Source organism: Pan troglodytes, chromosome 12 (genome assembly GCF_028858775.2).
Source record: "Pan troglodytes isolate AG18354 chromosome 12, NHGRI_mPanTro3-v2.0_pri, whole genome shotgun sequence".
Lineage (NCBI taxonomy): Eukaryota > Metazoa > Chordata > Mammalia > Primates > Hominidae > Pan > Pan troglodytes.
This window is the reverse complement of record NC_072410.2, coordinates 68,939,973-68,960,649: the sequence shown is the minus strand read 5'-3', so window position 1 is coordinate 68,960,649 and position 20,677 is coordinate 68,939,973. Positions and strand designations below refer to the sequence as shown.

Sequence of the window (20,677 nt, the reverse complement as noted above, 5' to 3'; positions counted from 1 at the left end):
GCTATGTGGTTAGGCTGATGTTTCTAAGAGGTATGTAAGAGGCACTTGATTAAAAGATTGTTACTGAAACTGCAACCACTCAGTAAATTTTACCTGGTATACATTTCCTTTCTGATGCTAGAAACTTTTTGAAGACAAATCTGACTCAATGATTAAAAGATGAGAAGCAAGAAATGCGTTGTTACTTTTGTTTATAAACTACCATGGCAAGTTGCTACTTACTTAGGGAGGAAAAAGGGGAGGAAAGAATAATTTTGACCAAGTACATGGCATCTCCAGGACTTGAAAAGGGCTCAAATAAAAAATAGGAGAAAAATCTTTCCCTAGGGATACATACTGAATACTGAGTGGAGCTAGGAAGCTAGGAATTATCTAAGAGTTTACTAACAGTGGCAGAGGTGCAAGAAGTATCTTTTCAAAAAAAATTTTTTAATATATTGATAAGGCAGCGGTTGTTAACATTATGATAAGTTATTGGAGGAAGAGGGGTAAAAGCAAGAAGGTCAGTTTTGTAAAGAGGTTAATCAAAGAGTTGTCCTGCTAGGTTTGAGCCCATTAGTATTAAAACCCTGATCATGCTTCTGCTTACTAGAGATCCTGTAGCTCAAAATCCCAGTAAAGAAGGGAGTCCCGATGACCAACATACAGAAATTGAGTATCCTAAAAACTGATGAGTAAAGGGTGCCCCCAAGAGAGTCCTGAATTATAGAAAGGAAGAGAGTCACAATCCCATCTGAAAGCCAGGCAACTAAGTTTTTCTCCCAGTCTTACTAAAATTCCAGCATTGTAATGGTACCTACTGTCTGCAGAAGAGGAAGCACCAAAGAATACCCTGAGAGACCAATGTAAGCAGGAGGAAGAATACAAGCTTTCCCCAAGCAGGTTGTAACAAGGAGAGGGATAAAAAGCCTTTCCACGATAGGACAACACAAGAGTCACTGTGGATCCAGATTTCTCAACCTCGGCGCTACTGACATTTGTAGCCAGATAATTATTTAGTGTAGGAGGCTGTCTTGTGCATTGTAGGATGCTTGGCAGCATCCCTGGCCTCTACCCCTTAGATGGCAATAGCATCCCTAACAATTGTGACAACCAAAAAAATGTCTGCAGACATTGCCAAATGTCTACAGGGGGGCAAAAATCACCCCTATGCTATGGATGAAATAACAAACAGCTTCCAGTGTTAACTCGCTCTCTTGGTAAACAGCACTCCCAAACCACCTCATCTCCTGAACCAGGAAACAGAGACAAAACAGAAGAATTTGTAGGAAAAATAATAAGTTCAATTTTGCATATGTCAAGATGTGAGATAGCAAATGGAGATGTCCAAAAGATAGTTGGGATAAATGAGACTGGAAACAAGAAAAGAGGGCTTGGCTAGAGAAACAAACCAGAAAACCATTAGCTACATTAGCTCAGAAAAAGCCTCTGAGAAAGGTTTTCTTGAATCTTCAGCCAAAATAAAAATCTCTCAATAGATGATGATTATTACCCTACACAAACTCTACCTAGTACTTAATTAAACAAGAAGCCCTTGATGGATTTAGTCTACTGCAGGGTAATGCAGTACTCAAGCACAATTTTTACCTTCATCTGGACAAACTTGCCATATGTTAAGGTCTTAAGGGTAAACTCTCATATATCCTTACTAATTTATATGTAGCAATAATTTTCCCATTTGGCATATGCTTCCTCTTTTGACTCTTTGTTCTCAAATCCATTGTTCCATAGTCTATCTGTTCTGAACAGATATTTGTTCTCTACTGCTGCAGATACATAATTAGTAAAAGCAGATGCAATTCTCAACATTAAGAGTTACACAGAGTGAGTTTTCCAACATTATCATTAAAGAAATTCTATACTAGAAGGCTCAAAGACTCCAAATCAATTCTTTTTCTTTAACGGAAACCTCTCTTAACAGTTTGAATACACCTCAGTTCAAAAGCCTATTTTCCTGAATGTCTGTTTTTGATTGAGAAAATTTACCTAAATGTAATTTTCCAAAAATTAGAAGACACATTTCTACATATGAATAAGTTCACTTGTTAAAAACCTATTCAAAATGTTTTATGAAGAGTTACATTTCATGTAAAAATAGCAGTGAAGAAACAATTTTCCTAACTTAAGACATATAATATGGTTAACAAAATATAGTCAAAGCAAAATAAATCTGAAAAAGTAAATAGGGATAACTTTGCATATGTTATGTTCAGTTTAAACTTGTTCCCTGTGCAAAATCTTCCCCCACTGTGTTTTCTTTCATTTTTTCAACTAGCTTAAAAATTTTTTTAAGTGAGGTAAGTTGAAATTTTGTTCTAGAATAGTCTTTTAAAATATCAACCAGTTCACAGAACGTGCACTCAGCTTATCTCCACAGTTATACCATACCAACAGACTGGTATACATTCAGTAAGGATATGTATAAAGAATGGTTACATTTCCTTTTAGATATGATAAAATATTACACAGAGAACATAAATCCACAGACATTCCAAAGAGAAAAATTAAGTTTAGCATTTTTCTGACCACAAAGTACAGAATAAGCAGATTTTTAGGACCTACTTTTGTGTATATAATCCTTATTAAAAATAAAAGGATATCATAAAATTAAAATATCAGTAAACATCTGCTTTTCTTTATATGTTCCTTAGGATAAGATTATAAAATCAAATATGATTTTTACTGAAGGGAATTACTAGCCATCCCCTAACAACCCCATCTTTTCCTCACATAAGAAAATGCAAATTATGTCTAATTTGTGTTCACCAATGAATCTTATCACTTAAAATTACAACACAGCTAGAGAAGCAAGAGAAGGAAAAGTAGTGAAGTGTGTTTAAAAGTTATTCTTTCTTACCAATATGTTGCTGTAGAATCCAAGCGTTTGAGGCACGAGCAGAGAGCATCCTTTCAACAGCTGGTGCAAGTGTCTTCCAATTAGTAAACTCCAAAGTGAAGATAAGGGTGTCAATGCTGACTGAGTCAATCCTATGTTAGCAAGATGTTAATATAATATTAGAAACAAAACATGCCAAGGGTTCGTACTTGAAACAAACACCACATACCTATTCTTACAAAATCTCAATGAGGAGGGCAGACAGAAAACCAGGGCATGTTAAGGATTTATGTAACTAGAGGCAAGATCAGAGGATATTAAGAATCATCTACAGGTTCCTATTAACTGAATTGACTTTCTATGTAGCTGTCTAAGAGATGACAAGAGGAACCTCAGAGAGAGTAGGAACTTTCCTTCTCATGGGTGACAGCACCAGTGACATCAGCGGATTTGCCATTATTTCCTCCCATTTGGACTATCTTGCCAAATGTAAATTGACCATCCTTATAGACATATAATTTAATAATCCTAAAAGGATAAAGCCCAAACACCCCAAGTTATCCCTAAACTGAGTGTACAAGTGTACAAGTATGGCTTGTTTCTGCCCAACTCCCAGGGATGCACAGCTGTTCTCCTCTAAGAACCTTCCCCCCATTATAAATTCAGCCCTAAACGATATAACAGAATAAGACTTGTCTTTAAGGACTGAAAGAAGGGGTTCCAAACAGGCCTTCCTCTGTTCTTTCAAAATAACGTCAGATTCCCTACCAACCCACTCAAAAGAGGCTAACCCAAAATTTATAAGCACTTGAAACCTAATGGAAAGAGCACTGGCTTACACCGCATATTCTCACTCATAGGTGGGAATTGAACAATGAGATCACATGGACACAGGAAGGGGAATATCACACTCTGTGGACTGTGGTGGGGTGGGGGGAGGGGGGAGGGATAGCATTGGGAGATATACCTAATGCTAGATGACGAGTTAGTGGGTGCAGCGCACCAGCATGGCACATGTATACATATGTAACTAACCTGCACAATGTGCACATGTACCCTAAAACTTAAAGTATAATTAAAAAAAAAAAAAAAGAGCACTGGCTTAAGAAAAGTCTTGATGTTTAATACTGCTTCTGCTACTTATAAACAGGTTGCCTGAATTATTTAAGCTCTAGCTCCTGCTTTTTAAAATGAGAATAATACATAAGCTGCCCATTTCAGGGAACTATATGTGAAAATAATATGAGATAACATAGTAAACATACTTTTAAAACTATAAAGTATTATATGAAAAATTGGTATTACCAGAAACGATTTGAAAACTTCAGTATTATATTTTTAGAAGCTTTAAAATTTAGTCAAACCTTTAAAAGAACTCTAAATCCTAACAAGATTACTTATCCTGTATTCAATTAGACCCCCCCCTACCATCACAATGGTTGGAGAAAAAAAAGTCACTAGGGCTTCTAGTAATTACTACCAAAACAGAAATTCTTCTCAAGGTCACCTCTTTGGAGGTATTACTGAGCAACAACAACTGAAGAAGGAAAGGAAATACAAGGAAAGAAGATAAACTGAATAACAATCTAAGCTCATCATCTCAAAGACACTTCTGGTAATTTGGAGTCAAAATATCTTTGAAATGATGGACTAAAGATTATGAAAATTATTTCCCAAATTCTTAATTCTCCAATAAGCAAACATCTAAGGAAGAACTTAAAGTATAGCACAGATGTCTTGGGAAAACATTTTATTTCTCAGCATATCTCAGTGAAATCACAACTTATCAGAAATACTGAGGATAAATGAAATGATACAATATATTCAAAGACAAACAATTTCCTTGACTTTCTAGGGGTCCCAAACCAAAGGTTACTTGGTTCTGGTTCTTTATTTTTTTTTTAACGATTTCATTTTTCTGCCTTAATGCACTTTAGGTCTTACTGTGACCAAACACAAAGTCATTTTTATGCAGTTATCTGAACACATACATGACAAGTAAATCTGTTTGCACAGTTTAATTAATATAACGGTGAGTTTATTTTACCAGCACTGATAATGCCACTAAAAATGTATTGTTACTTTACTACAGTGACCATTACATTGCATAGACCAGTTGTACAATCATAAACGAGTGACATTTAATCAACTAAATGCACAAATGACATTTATGTTCTATTATCCCATTAAATGGGGGTGGGGTGCGCAGGCAGAGGAAGACTTAGTCTTGCATTTAAATATTGTGACAGGCAATTATTCAGTCAGATACATTTTCAAGACTGTTTAAGACAAGCAATACCCAGAAAATATGTTTATAATTTACGTGACAAAGATTAAGCAACAGACCTACATGTGATATAAATAACAATCAAAATCCACTTTAACAACATATTGGAATTTTTATAGAATGTTTCTTATAATAGCTCTTTGAATGTAAATTTGATCAAAGAAAGCAAAACATTTATCATATGCAGTGTAAACGTTGGCTTTACCCATTCAATAAAAAAGATTAGTGAACAAAAATTTGACCATGTTAAGCATTTTCATTGCTAAAGTTAAATTTTCCACTGTATTTTTTCTAATGAATATAAAGTAACCAAAGTTACTCCTCAGGAGTAAAAAACATGTAATTGGCATTCTCCATTCAGAATACCGAAAGTTTTACAACTTACTTCAAAATAGTTTCTACTTTACTAGTTCTTAATGCTTTTCTATTTCACATATCCGATAAATACAGCACACACCCAATGGCTTATTGCGACAAAAATTCTCAACTGTTCACAAGTGGGGGAAAATGGGGGAGCAGTATCAGAATCGGGAAAGGGGGGATAAATTACATAGCCTTCTAAGAGAATGAAGCTAAATAAATCCTTCTGCCTCCAAGTAGTCCATTTAGTTGGCTGGGGAGGAAGGAAAATAGGCAATGTTTGATTTTTTCCCCCTGCTTAGGTTTTTCCTAATTTAGGAGCAGGAAGAAGCAAGAAAAATTGGCACAAATCCCTCAGGTTAGGCAAGGGATTAAGGATTACTAAAATTGAGTAATAGAACTATAGATAGCCCTCCACATCCTAAGAGTCAACCAATGGTAGATTGAGAATACTAACAACAATAATGAAAAATAACAATACAACAATAAAAAATAACACAAATTTAAAAATACAGTACAACAACTATTTACATAGCATTTATAAGGCATTAGGTATTATAAGTAATCTAGACATGACAAAGTATATGGGAGGAAGTGCACAGACTAGACACAAATACTATGCTATTTTATATAAGGGACTTGAGCATCCATGTGTCAGAGGTGTATGAACCAGAGCAACTCCATCTTGAATAGGGGCTAGGTAAAATAAGGCTGAGACCTATTGGGCTACATCCCCAGGAAATTAAGGCATTCTTAGTCACAGGATGAGACAGGAGGTCCGCACAAGATACAGGTCACAAAGAACTTGCTGATGAAACAGCACTTGGTAAAGAAGCTGGCCAAACCCCATCAAAATGAAGATGGTGATGAAAGTGACCTCTGGTCATCCTCATTGTTCATTATATGCTAATTATAACGCATTAGTATGCTAGAAGACACTCCCACCAGCCCCATGACAGTTTACCAATGCCATGGAAACTTCAGGAAGTTACCCTATAGTATAAAAAGGGGGAAACCCTCAGTCCTGGGACTTGCCCACCCCTTTCCTGGAAAATTCATTCATGAATAATTCACCCCTTGTTTAGCATGTAATCAAGAAGTAACAATAAGTATAAGCAGCTCAGCAGCCTGTGCTGCTGCTCTGCCTATGAAATAGCCATTCTTTTGTTCCCTTACTTTGTTAATAAACATGATTTCACTTTACTGTATGGACTTGCCCCGAATTCTTTCTTGCACGATATCCAAGAACCCTCTCTTGGGGTCTAGATTGGGACCCCTTTCCAGTAACACATGGATTTTGGTATCTGAGGGGGATGAGACTCAAGGCATAATTCACCTTAAATTCCTGCCAGCTGTGAGCCTGTGAAATCAAACAAGTTATCTACTTCCAAAATTCAATGGTGGGACAGGCATAAGACAAACATTCCCATTCCAAAAGGGAGACATATCCAAGAAGCAAAGAGTAATAGGACCCAAGTAAGTCCAAAATTCAAGAGGATTACCTTGAAACTCCAAGATAATCTTCCCTGACTCCACGTCAGGGCTTCCTGGATAAACTGGGATGGAGGCTGAGCCTCCACTACCTCAGGAAGCTCCACCCCTATGACTTTGCTAGGCTCAGTCCCACCCCTATGGCGCCCCTATGGCTTTGCTCAGACTTCAGCTCTCCCAAGATGGCACTTCATGCTGGTAGCTCTACAGTCCTGAGGTCTCAATGGCAGCCCTGCTCCCATGGGTCCTCTAGGCATTGCCCTGGTAGAAACTTTGTGGCAGCTCTAACCCTATATTTCTACTGGGCATTGCTCTAGAAAGGCTCTCTGTAGTGGCTCTTCTCCTGGGACAGGTCTCTTGCCTGAGCCCCCAGACTGTTTTCAACAACCTCTGGAATCTAGGTGGAGGAATCCATGCCCCCACAGCTCTTGCATTCTACATGCCTACAGAATTAGTACCACCCCACAAAACCTCCTGAAAACCAATCTGACCTCCTAGAGCCCTGGGCCTGTGATGGGAGGGACAGCCTCAAAGATCTCTGGAATGCCTTCAAGGTTTTTTTCTAATTGTCTTGATGATATCTTCTATTTGTACAAATCTGCTCAGCAAAGGGTTACTAGTCACAATGTTGGGTTCCTCTCCTGAAAATTCTCTTTCATTCTTTTCCACACAGCCAGGCTGAGAATTTTCCAAAATTTTCTACTCTTCTTCCCTTCTAATTATATTCTGTCCTAAGTCATTCCTTTGCCCTCACATCTCTCTATAAGTGGTCAAAAGTAGCCATGCAGCAGCCTGAATGCTTTGCTACTTAGTTATTTCTCCCACCAGATAGCCTAGTTCATCACTCTTAAATTCAGCCTTCCATAAAGTCCTTAGGCATAGACATAGTTCATCCCAGTTCTTCGCTAATTAATAACAAGGATGGCCTTCACTCCAGTTTCCAACAGGGTATTGCTAATTGTCATCTGAGACCTTGTCATAATGGCCTTTGCTATCCATACTTCTATCAACATTTTGGTCACAACCACTTAAGTAATCTCTAAGAAGGTTGAGACTTTCCTAGTCTTCTCATCTTATGAGCACTCACCAGAATCACCCTTAACACTCCATTTACGGAAATATAGGCTTTTTCTAGACTGTTCTTCCAAACTTTACCAGCCTCTATCCATTACCTAGTTCGAAAGCTACTTCTATATTCTTAGGTAATCGTTATCAGCAACAGCCCCACTTCTCAGTACCAAATTTCTGTCTTAGTCCATTCTCTGTTGCTATAACTCAATACCTGAGACTGGGTAATTTATAAAGAAAGTACATTTATTTCTTACAGTTCTGGAGACTGGGAAGTCCAAAGTCAAGGGGCCCATCTGATGAGGGCCTTCTTGCTGTGTCATAACATGGCAGAGGTCATCACTCGGTGAGAGAGCAAAAGCATGCCAGCTCCAGTCTCTCTTCTTATAAAGCCACCCACCAGTCCCATCACTGGGGCACCATCTTGATGATCTTATCTAATCCTAATTACCTCCCAAATATCTCACCTCCAAATATCATCAACAAATGAATTTGAGGACTGTTTCCAACACCTGAAATTTGAGACACATTCAAACCACAGCAGTAGGTATCAGACAGTTTCTATGTTTTGGTTAAAGAAATAAATAAATTAGAAACCAGAAAGGAGCATGAAGGCTGAAAGTACTGGGCAAGTCATATCGAATCAGAGTTAATAGCTTTGGTAGAAAAACACAAGGAGTGTGTCTAAGAAGAAAATTAGTGCCTTAGGGACAGACATCACAAGGGGTAAGAATTGAAACACGAAAGTGAAGACTTCTAGATATTTTATTGAAATTCTATAAAATAACAAGTCCTCTATTTTCCTGAAGACTTCCATTTTATTTTCTCATTTGACTTGAATTATTAGGTCAAAAGAGTCCTCTCGCCACTACAATTACTTGTGTTAGGACACTAACAATTTTTGCAAAGGCTGGAGGCTAATAGAAAGAGTCTTCTTCTTGCCCCCCAAAAAATTCTGACTCGGCGTTTGTATAATCTCTCACTGAGGGTTGCCCTTCTGAGGAACTACCTGAAGTAAACAAACTATAGTCTCAGATACTTCAGAAATCAGTATTTATTAAGGGTGACAAGTTTCAAATACACAGGATGTTGTACGGCAGGAGTATTCAGTCTGGTTGGCTGAGGGATAGACAACAGAAATCTCCAAAGCAGCTCCAAGCATTCTTTCTTCTGTTACAGGCATTTTAAGAGAAGCATGAGGAATGCCCAGAAGTCGAAGAAATATCCCTTTTAGAAGAGCTCACTGGCATCTATCCCCTCATACCTCCTTCCAGTCACCTCTTGTCTTTTCCCAGGACTCTGTGCTTAAATTCAATCTCACTATTAGCAGCCACCAACTCCTTCACCCCAATTCAGCCATCACAGTCAAAACACAGATACACCCTTCTCCAAACACTGGGATCTCAAATGAAGAAAATTAAAGGTTGTATATTCACTCAAAAAGGGTAAGCCCCACTAATGGTAGAATTTCTTACCAAGAATTGCACAGTAGAATCAGTGGGTCAAATCCAGCAACCAGAAGATGTGGCAACCACTCCTTATATTTTGCTTGTGCTTTAATTGCATGATTTACAAATTCATATATATGGTTCCATGGTCCCAATGAGCAACCTTTCCTCAAAAAGTAGCGAAATATCGAAAACTTCTCGTACTTCAGGCAGTATGCCAAATGAAGTTCATTTATCTGGGCTCCATATTTCAAAAGAATGTTCACAATTCCAAAGAACTCACAGCTCCACCATAAAAAATAAAAACAAAAAAAGAAGAAGTTAGACTTTGACATAAGATACTTCTTACAAACAGTTAATAGTAGTTACAGCTGGGGAATAAGTATGGCAGATTAAATAGTGGATGGTTTCTACACATCTAGTGGATTGATATTAGAGAATGTGGTGGGGCTTTTGCTTTTTACACCCTCCTGCATGGTTTTTAATTTTCAACTGTGAACAGGTATTATTATAATTTAAAACATTCATCTTAAATGTCATTTTAAAAATTATCATTGACAGAAAACTCAAATTGTGATATTTTGTACAATTGAGTATCTTTACTACAAAATACTTTGCTTAACAAAATCAATAAACAACGTGATCAATCCTTAAAACTAAATGATTCACTCTAGGAATCTCTAAGATATCATTTTCCTTACCAATAACCTTAGCCAATTTCCCTCCCACTTTAAACTTATTTATTTTTCTAGATACAGGGTCTTGCTCTGTGGCCCAGGCTGGCGTGCAGTGGCACAATCAAGGCTCACTGTAACTGAACTCCTGGGCTCCAGTGATCCGCCCACTTCAGCCTCCTGAGTAGGTGGGACTACAGCTACATGCCACCATGCCTGGCTAATTTTTAAATTTTTTTGTAGAGACAGAGTCTCACTATGTTGCCCAGGCTGGTCTCAAACTCCTGGCCTCAATGAATCCTCCCGCTTTGGTCTCCCAAAAGGTATGCCACCGTGACTGGCCTTACATTTATAATGGTATTAAAAAAAATTTTTAAACTTTTTTAATTAACACAAATTTAATTTACAATACTACATCTTAAAATTAATTAACTTCTATTATTATCTCCATTGTAGATGCAAAAACTGAAGCTGAGTCACAGAGCTAGTAATTGGCAGAACTGGGATAATGATATCAAACCAAAATCTAACAGTGAATATGACACAGCAAATTTCTGCAATATCTCTTCTCTAACTATTATGAAAACTGAACACTTCATGATATAGTCAAATTGAAGAATATTTTAGAGCCAGATCTATGTTTTCCAAAGTACGTTACACGGAACTTTAGTTCCTGAAAATGATCCATATGAAAAATACTCTCCAGTGAAAAAAACTGAGAAACCTCCTTATACAGTATACAGTGAGCCTGAGAAAGATAGGATGAATGTATTTTTAAACAATGTGTTAGTTACATTTCCAAATATATGCTCAATGTTTTTATTCAACTTTCAGATACTTTTCAGAAGAGGTACCTTTAAAATTAACAATGGGTCCAATCATTAATCTGAAAAAAGCAAACAAAAGTATAAAATGCCTAAAATTCTGTAAACACAAGAACAATGGTATATATACTTAAATATAAGTTCTATCCTATGTTTCTGGACTTTTCAAATCTTTGTAGATCCATTCCTCTTTTAGGAATTCACAAAGCACACTACAATAAGAAAAATTCTCAAAAGCCCTCTACAAAAGAAACATATTCAATATTATTTAATCCTGTACTTCCCAAACTTATTTAACAATACAACCCCTTTAATCCCATATAATATCTATTAACAATCTACAGAATTAGTATTCTACCAAAACACACTTTAGAAAATCAGCTCTAAACCTCTTCCAATTATTCACATTGCCTTGTATTAGAAGGGGCAAGAGTAAATCCCAAAAGGCTTATAAAACTGCACAGTGCTACAATATAGACCATTTCCCAAAAAAACTACCATTTATTTGAAGAATAAAATAAACACAAAATAAACTGGAGAAGCATAGAGTTTTGTCAGCATGCCCTGAGCTTCTGGGAAGGTTATTAAAGAAGGTCTCAAATACATGTGCACACTACAGAAACACAAGCAACTTCAACTTCAGGGCTCTATATGACCTTGATTATTACATGTCACTAAGCACACAATAAATCCTTGAGCATGGATAACCTCTGGTTAAAATATAAATTAGTATGTATTTCTCTTAACACTTCAACAAATTCTCTCTGTAGCCCTAATATCAAATTGAGAAAACTCTTCAAGTACCCGAGATTTAAACAAAAGTCTATCTTGTTTAACATAAATATCAAGAATTAATTGTGACATAGAGGGACTGTACATTATATAAAAAGTGAACAACATCAGATACTGAGAGGAGAGATTTAAAAATTAAAATCCAATGTCTAGACCTTATTTTGGGGGTTTGCACATTTTCTACCACTCTGCTCCTTGAAGTTCAAAACTATGCAGAAAAACAGTGCTCACACATAAAAGAAGCACAGTAAGAGAAAATTAAACATGAAAACAAAATTTACTTTAAACAAATAGAAATGGGCAAATATCTTCAGCATTTTATGTTCAATTAGCAAACAAAATATCCAACCAACTTATTAGGTGAATTATAACAGGCCAAATAGTGAGTTTTACTGAATGGCTTTCAACCATTAGCTGAAAACAAGATGAAGACATTCAGTTTTGTCAGATGTGCCCACACGATATGGTGGCTAGAATGGACACAATTAATTCTATGAAACTAATGTAATAACAATGATTAGTATCAACTAGAAAAACAGACAAAACCAGGTGAGCTAAGCCACAATCTACTTCTGTGGCCATATATAAAAGGCATTCATATTTGCTCAAACAGTCCTAAAACTTCTCAACTTCCCTCTTCCTTTCCCATTCCATTTGGAGGAATCTTTTTCTTATATTTCCTCATTCGAGATGGATTACTCAATTACTCTTGAAAGACTGGCTTCATATCAATATAGCTGCTAACTTTTTAGCTCCAAAGGACAAAAACTGCTTTTGTTGCAGGATCGGTACAGTAGTGGAGGAGACACCTTTCCATCATCCCTGGGAGTGGTGAAAGGAGCTAAGTGTCATTCTCACAAAGAATACCTACCAAAAATGTTTCAGAACACTGATACTGAGCTTAAAAGTTGAATTAGCTGAAAAAATAATAAGGAAGAGAAAACTTAAAACCTGGGGCACCTTAGGAGGCCAAGGCAGGAGGATCACTTGACCTCATAAGTTTGAGGCTGCGGTGAGCAATGATTGCACTACTGCACTCCAGCCTGGGCAACAGAGTGAAATTCTATCTCAAAACAACAATAATAAAGAAAATCCAAAGCTGTTATTTATCATTTTAATCACCTTTTGGTGTTAATTGTACTATTTATAAAAGTAGATAAAAGTTTATTAGAATACAACAGGTCAATAGTGCAAGAAAGTCCACAAATAGTAAATTAATAGATTTCAGAGAAATACTAGAAAATATACAAATGAGAAAAGGGAAGTCTTTTAGCCATTAACACCTGAAGTCGGATAGGTGTTAATTACAACAATCATACCAAATTAACACTATCACAACACATTGTTGCTATAAAAATAAAATTTTTAAACTTATACCATTAAACTTACTATCTATTACCAAATCCCTAAAAATTAGAATATCAAATAATTAATTTTGGAAAATTGAATCTTCTAAGTTACCTGGTACCAGTATTGTGACCAAATTTGAATTCTTATAACTGGTAAAAGTGATATAGGAAATTCGTGTATCACTCATTAAGAAAAGTAAGAAGGGCTAGGCGTGGTGGCTCTCACCTGTAATCCCACACCAAAAAGCCAAGGCGGACAGATCACTTGAGGCCAGGAGTTTGAGACCAGCCTGACCAACATGGGAAAACCCCATCTCTACTAAAAATACAAAAATTAGCCAGGTGTGGTGGCATATGCCTGTAATCCCAGCTACTCAGGAGGCTGAGGCATGAGAAACGCCACAACCCAGAAGGCAGAGGTTGCAGTGAGCCAAGATCACGCCACTGCACTCCAGCCTGGGCCACAGAGCGAGAGACTGTCTCAAAAAAAAAAAAAAAAAAAAAGGGAAAAAATAACATATGATAGCTATTTTAAAATTAAGATTATATTCAATTGTCCTTGCTTTATAATTGGTGACTGTAATTAATTTAATTAATTTTAGTCATGTGATTGTAGGCAATCCAAATTTTAAGATGCTTACTTATCAAAAGAAATAACCAAAAACATATTTTTCAGCTTCAATTTTTTTCCCTCAGACACTGGTTATATGACCCTCTTGACATACTAAAGCAAAACCTACTGGGAAAATGATCATTTTCTTGCTTAAATGGCAAAGCTTCATACAGAAACTCAAAATGAATAAGTCTCATATTACATATACAGTAAATGTATAAGCAACCAGCCAGACATTAGATAATAAAAATGTGGTATTGAGTTTTCTTGGAAATAATGAAAGGTTTTCCTTTACCTATTAGGTAACTGGTCTAAAAAAACAAAGATTCTGCATTTTATCAAGATGATTCCCTGTGCTTCAGGTTGTCTTTATTCTATCTGATCACTTATGAAAACTCTCTAATAAAGAACTCAGGTTTTTCTACAACTATATAACTTTCTGCATTTGCCTTTTGAAGCCATTTAATTATCACTCTAGATGAGATAAGTGACTATTATTTCACATTGACCTGTGATCCTACTTTGGTAAAGTTTTTTGAACCTTGATATTTTTGACAAAATTCCCACAATCAAATTCTACGTCTCTTTGACCTTAAAGTTTGCTATGTTCTATTTTATAGAATAAGGTGTTGCCCAATTCTAGAATGAAAAATAAAAAGACTAAGAGAATACACCCTCCTAAAACAGATATTTTGAGGTTTTGACTTTATTTTTAAAGGCTAAAAATATAGCATTTTCCAATGACTACTTACTGAAAATCTACCTAAGAATATATTGGTTCAATTACTAGTCTCACATGAAAGAAAATTGCTCATATGCCCTTTCGATAGCACGAAAACAAACTGTAATTATGCTCACATGGCCACTTCAAAGAGCAAAATTTCTAAGAGATGCAAAAAAACAAACAAACAAAAAAAAACTAAGTTTGTTAACTCATGTCTGTGACCAAGGACTACTGTACACCATACTGCTTCACCTTTACTTTTCTTTTTCTTCTTTGATCCGGGGAGAGACTAGGTCTCCCTTACATTTGTTTTATAGCAGTTTGATTTTTCTGACCATGCCTTTCTGTGAGTTTATCCTGTTTGGGTTTAACAGGCCTCTTAAATCTGTAAATTTATATCTTTATCCAATAATAGGAAGTTTTTGGCAATTATTAATTTACATATTTTTTCTGTGCCCAATCTCCTCTCCTTCTGGATTTTAATGACATGAATGTTAGACCTGTTGATACTGTCCCTTCGTTCCCTGACGCTCTTGTTTTTTTCTTCCATCTTTTTTCTCTTCTGTACTTCTGTGTGGATAATTTCTTTAAATTTGTTTTTAACTTTTAAATTTGTTAAACATTTGTAAATATTTGTAAACTACAAAAGCTAGTTGCCCAGAGAGGGACAGTTTGAAAATATGAGTAGATGTTCCAAACAGGCAATATCCTAGAATGCAAGAACAAGGCAGACACCTGTGCAAGGTGATCTGTACATATATTGACATTGAGACCAAAGACTCTCTCACCCAAAAAACTAGGGTATTTTTAAGACAATAATTATAAATTACAAAGCATTTTCACAACTGTTAGCTCATTTGATCCTCAAAATAATTTTCTAAAGCAAGCTTAGGTGTTATTACTATCCCTATTTTAAAGATAATGGAATGAGATTTAGCAGAATGAAGTGAAATACCCAAAGTCACACAGCCACTATACATCTGTGACTCATCCAAGCCCAAGAATCATGCTCCATCCTTATCCCTCCACAAGGCATTGAGGAAGACTAACATATAATAAATATGCTAATCTGATATAATTATTGATTCATTAATTCACAAATATATTTTTAACGCCTAATAGGAGTTAGATCAAGGGCAAATCCATGCTCTCAAGGAGCTTACATTCTAATGAAGAAGCAGGTATGTAAACAGACAAAATATTATGTCTTTAAAAAGGAGTCAAAAGGCAGCTTCTTTTTTTGTTGTTGTTGAGTCTGCTATGTTGCCCAGGCTGGAGTGGAGTGCAGTGGCGTGATTTTGGCTCACTGCAAGCTCTGCCTCCCCGGTTCACGCCATTCTACCGCTTCAGCCTCCCGAGTAGTTGGGACTATAGGCACGTGCCGCCACGCCTGACTAATTTTTTGTATTTTTAGTAGAGACGGGGTTTCAGCATGTTAGCCAGGATGGTCTCAATCTCCTGACCTCGTGATCCGCCCACCTTGCCCTCCCAAGGTGCTGGGATTATAGGCGTGAGCCACCGCACCCAGCCAAAAGGCAGTTTCTTAATAGGAAGTCTTCCCCCAGCATTCTCAGCCCTGATTCTTATGCCCAATACTAGTTACTAAGAGAAATATACTTCTAGTGTGAAGAAAAGCAATTCATCCATTCTCACAATCTGGTAAACATATCCAACCTCTTTTGCTCAAGTGTTGAGCTAACAAAACAACCTTCCATATTGTCTTTAGGAACACTGGGTTGTCCGTTCCAGAAAGAGGAAATAAATACTATAAGTAACCTGTTGCTGTTTACCCTGCCCAGGTCTTCTTTTGCTGTGAATAAATAATTGTTCTGGTCTAAAAATCAGCTGTAGGAGAGTTACTATGAGTCAATTCTCTATACCACTGCCATGCAGCGGACTTTTCTGTGATGATGTGCTATTCGGTAGGGTAGCTAGCCACACATGACTCTTGAGCATTTGAAGGGTGGCTAGGGAAACTGAAGAAGTAATTTATAACGCTACTTAATTTTCATTAATTTAAATAGCCACATGTGGCTGGTGGCTACCAATTTGGGCAGCACAGTTCTAGACTCTTGCTACTTAGTGTGGTCTGTGGATCAGCAGCATTGGCACCATCTTGTTAGCTTGTTAGAAATGCAGAGTATGGGCCAGGTGCGGTGGCTCACGTCTGTAATCCCAGCACTTTTGGGAGGCTGAGGCGGGCAGATCACTGGAGCTCAGGAGTTGGAGACCATCCTAGCTAACATGGTGAAACCCCATCTCTACTAAAAACACAAAAACAAAATTATCTGGGCGTGATGGCGGGCACCTGTAGTCCCAGCTACTCAGGAGGCTGAGGTGGAGAATGGCATGAACCCAGGAGGCAGAGCTTGCAGTGAGCTGAGATCGCACCACTGCACTCCAGCCTGGGCGACAGAGCGAGACTCCGTCTCAAAAAAAAAAAAAAAAAAAGAAAGAAATGCAGAGTATGCCGGGCACAGTGGCTCACGCCTGTAATCCCAACACTTTTGGGAGGTGAAGGGGGGCAGATCACTTGAGCTTACGAGTTATAGAACAGCTTGGCCAACATGGTGAAATCCCATCTCTACTAAAAATACAAAAATTAGCCGGGTATGGTGTCACATACCTGTAATCCCAGCTATTCAGGAGGCTGACGCACGAGAATTGCATAAACTCGGGAGGTGGTGGTTGCAGTGAGCCGAGATGGTGTCACTGCCCTCCAGCCTGGGTGATAGAGTCAGACTCTGTCTCAAAAAAAAAAAAAAGAAAGAAAGAAAGAAGGAAAAGAAAAGAAAAAGAAAGAAATGCAGAATATCAGTCCCCACCCTAGATCTACTGATGTGGTTTGGATCTGTGTCCCCACCCAAATCTCATGATGAATTGTAATCCCCAGTGTTGAAGGTGGGGCTTGGTGGGAGGTGAATGGATCATGGGGATGGGTTTCTCATAAATGGTTTAGCACCATCCCCCTCGGTAGTGTCCTCACAGTAGGGAGTTCTTGTGAGAGCTAGTTGTTTAAAAGTGTGTGGCACCTCCCACACTCACTCTCTTGCTCCTGCTCCTGCCATGTAAGAAGCAGCCTGCTCTCACTTCGCCTTCTGCCATGATTATGTTTCCTGAAGTGTCTCCAAAAGCTGAGCAGACACCAACATCATGGTTCCTGTACAACCTGTGGAACTATGGGCCAATTAAACCTTTTTCTTTATAAATTACCCAGTCTCAGGTATTTCTTTATAGCAATGCAAGAACGAACTAATACAGAAAATTGGCACTGAAGAGTGGGGCATTGCTATAAAGATACCTAAAAATGTGGAAGCAACTTGGGAACTTGGTAATGGGCAGAGAGTGGAAGAGTTTGGAGGGCTCTGAAGAAGACAGAAAGATGAGGGAAAGTTTGGAACTCCCTGAAGACTGGTTAAATGGTTGTCACCAAAGTGCTGATAGTGAATAAAAGTAAAGGCTGGGCTGACAAGGTCTCAGATGGAAAAGCAGAACTTACTGGGAAGTAGAGCAAAGGTCACTTTTGTTATGCCTTAGCAAAGAACCTGAATGCACTGTGCCCCTGCTCTGGGGACCTGTAGAACTTTGAACTTGAGAGTGATGATTTAGGGTACCTGCTGGAAGAAACTTCTAAGCAGCAAAGCAGCCTGTCTGCTTGTAAGAGCCTATGCTCATATGCATGAGCAAAGACATGACCTAATGTTGGAACTTACATTTAAAGGAGAAGCAGAGTATAAAAGTTTGGAAAATTTGCAGCCTGGCAAATGGTAGAAAAGAAAAGCCTATTTTCAGGGAAGGAATTCAAGCAGACTTCAGAAATTTGCGTTAAGTAAAAAGGAGGCAACTGCTAATAGCCAAAACCACCAGGGGGTGGTGGAAGGCCTCAAAGCCATTTCAGAGACCTTCCCAGCAGCCTCACCCATCACAGGCCCAGAGGCCTAGGAGGACTGAATGGTTTCATGGGCCAGGCCCAGTGCCCCACTGCCCTCCACAGCCTTGGGACACTAGTCCCTGCATCCTAGCCACTCCTGCCATGGCTCAAAGGGGCCCAGGTACAGCTCAGGCCACTGTTTCAGAGGGTACAAGTCACAATGGTGGCTTCCACATGGTCATGGTGTTAACCCTGTGGGTGCACAGAATTTAAGAGTTGAGGTTTGGGAGACTCTGCCTAGGTTTCAGAGGATGTCTGAAAAAGCCTAGATGCCCAGCATAAAGGGCCTTCTTTCTTTGTATTGGTCTTGCCTCTACCCCATAAACATACCAGAAAGAGGAGAGAAGGAGAGAGCCTGGAACACTGAAATCTAAAGAAAGTTGGTATAAGATGTTTAGATGAAGGCTGGAGGTGGAAAGAGCATGTTTCTCAGGGATATTTGTACGAAATAAAATGATGGCATTTCCTTGATCATTACTGAATATGAATGATGATGGGTCTATGGGAGTTCACTGTACCAATTTCTTTACATTTACGTATGTTTGAAAATTTCAGAATTAAAAAACAGCAATTTCAGAGATAATGTGTGAGACAGCTAGCCTCCAAGATGGCCCCCAATCATCCTCTCCTCCTCCTATTTGTGCTTTTGTACAGTCTTTCCATATTGAATCAGGGCTTGTGTATGTGATCTGCGGAGGTGACAGCCATAATTTCAATGAACCAGGTCACTGTGACTTCCGTCTTGTTCTCTCTTAGACCTCTTCCTCTGAGGGAATCAGCTACCATGCCATGAGGATACTGCAGCCGTCCTGTGGGGAGGCTTTTATAGAGAGAAACCGAGGTTTCCTGCCAACACCCAGCCATATGAGTGATCCATGTCAGTGAGCCTCTGTGGAAGTTGATCCTCTGGCTCCTGTCAAGCTTGCTAATGACTGTAGCTTCATCTGATATTTAATGCAACTATAAGAGAAACCTCCAAGCCTGAACTGCCCACCAAGCTATTCCTGAATCTCTAACCAACAGAAACTCCAGAAGCTGCATGGCTGTGCCAGGCCAGTCTGCACACTCCAGCTGCCAGACAGCATGTCTTCCCCTTTGTTAATAATTTCTAATGGTTTACTTTCAAGTTAATTTACTCTTTCCTATATCTTTCATTTGGCTATGGAGTCCATGTAGTAAATTTTTCATTGCAGATTATTGTATTTTTCAGTCTTTTTTATAGTTTCTACTTCTCAGCTGACAATTTCTACCTTTTCATTTTTTCCAGTGTGTTAGCCTCATGAAGCACCATTATAACAGCTGCTTTCAATTATCTGATATTTCTAATATCTGGACCATCTCAGGACTGGCATCTATTAATTGCTTTTTCCCATGAGATTTAGTAATGTTTTATCAGTTCTTCATATGTCAAATAATTTTAGGTTGTCTCCTGGACATTGTGAATGTTATGCTGTATAAATTCTGAGTCCTGGGTCTTGTTATAATCCTTTGAAGAACACTAGCTTTTTGGTTTGTTTATTTCAGCAAGCATATAACCTAGTTAGGTTCAAACTGCAATTTCTGTTTTACCTTATACAGTGGTTCCAACGTCAGCTCAGTTCTCAAAAGCCTTGACTTTCCTGCTTTAAGCTTGGACCCATGAATGCGCCACTCAGGGTCTAGCCTGAGACTCTGATGATAGTTCAAATCTTACTTTCAACATTTCAGGTTGGCTGGGTGCTGTGGCTCACGCCTGTAATCCCAGCACTTTGAGAGGCCAAGGCAGGCAGATCACCTGAGCTCGGAGTTCAAGACCAGCCTAGGTAACACGGCAAACCCTGTCTCTACAAAAAATACAAAAAAAAAAAATTCCAGGCATGGTGGCGCACAACCGTAGTCCCAGCTACTCAAGAGGCTGAGGCAGGATAATTACCTGAGCCCAGGAAAGTCGAGGCTGCAGTGAGTCATGATCATATCACTGCACTCTGTGTGGGCAACAGAATGAGATCCTGTCTCAAAAACAAAACAAAATAAAAAACAATTTGGGTCTGTCTTGTGCATTTAAAGCTCGGGGTAAGTCAGGAATATGCAAATTCATATGCAGAATTAGGGTATCCGCTTCTCCAAGCTCTCTCTTCTCCAAGATTCCCTACCATTCTCTGGCCCACAGGGTTCCATTTACCTGATTCCTCTGATCAGAAAAACAGGCTTTCTGTTGTGTCTATGTTTCAGCTTCCTCAGTAAGTTTAATAGGATCTATTTAGTGCTCTCTATATTAAACAACTGGTCAATTAATGTTAC

At 38.2% G+C, this 20,677-nt stretch overlaps 1 protein-coding gene across 15 annotated transcripts in view; it reads right to left on the bottom strand.

Moving 5' to 3' along the window:
- Positions 1-20,677, bottom strand: part of ASB3 (ankyrin repeat and SOCS box containing 3) — a 120,532-nt gene that overhangs the window by 21,064 nt on the left and 78,791 nt on the right. For all 15 annotated transcript variants that reach the window (XM_063788802.1, XM_063788799.1, XM_024354089.3 and 12 more), the window contains 2 exon segments: positions 9,518-9,775; positions 2,858-2,988 (listed from right to left, as the gene is read on the bottom strand). In XM_063788802.1, coding sequence (XP_063644872.1) covers positions 2,858-2,988; positions 9,518-9,775 — 389 coding nt within the window.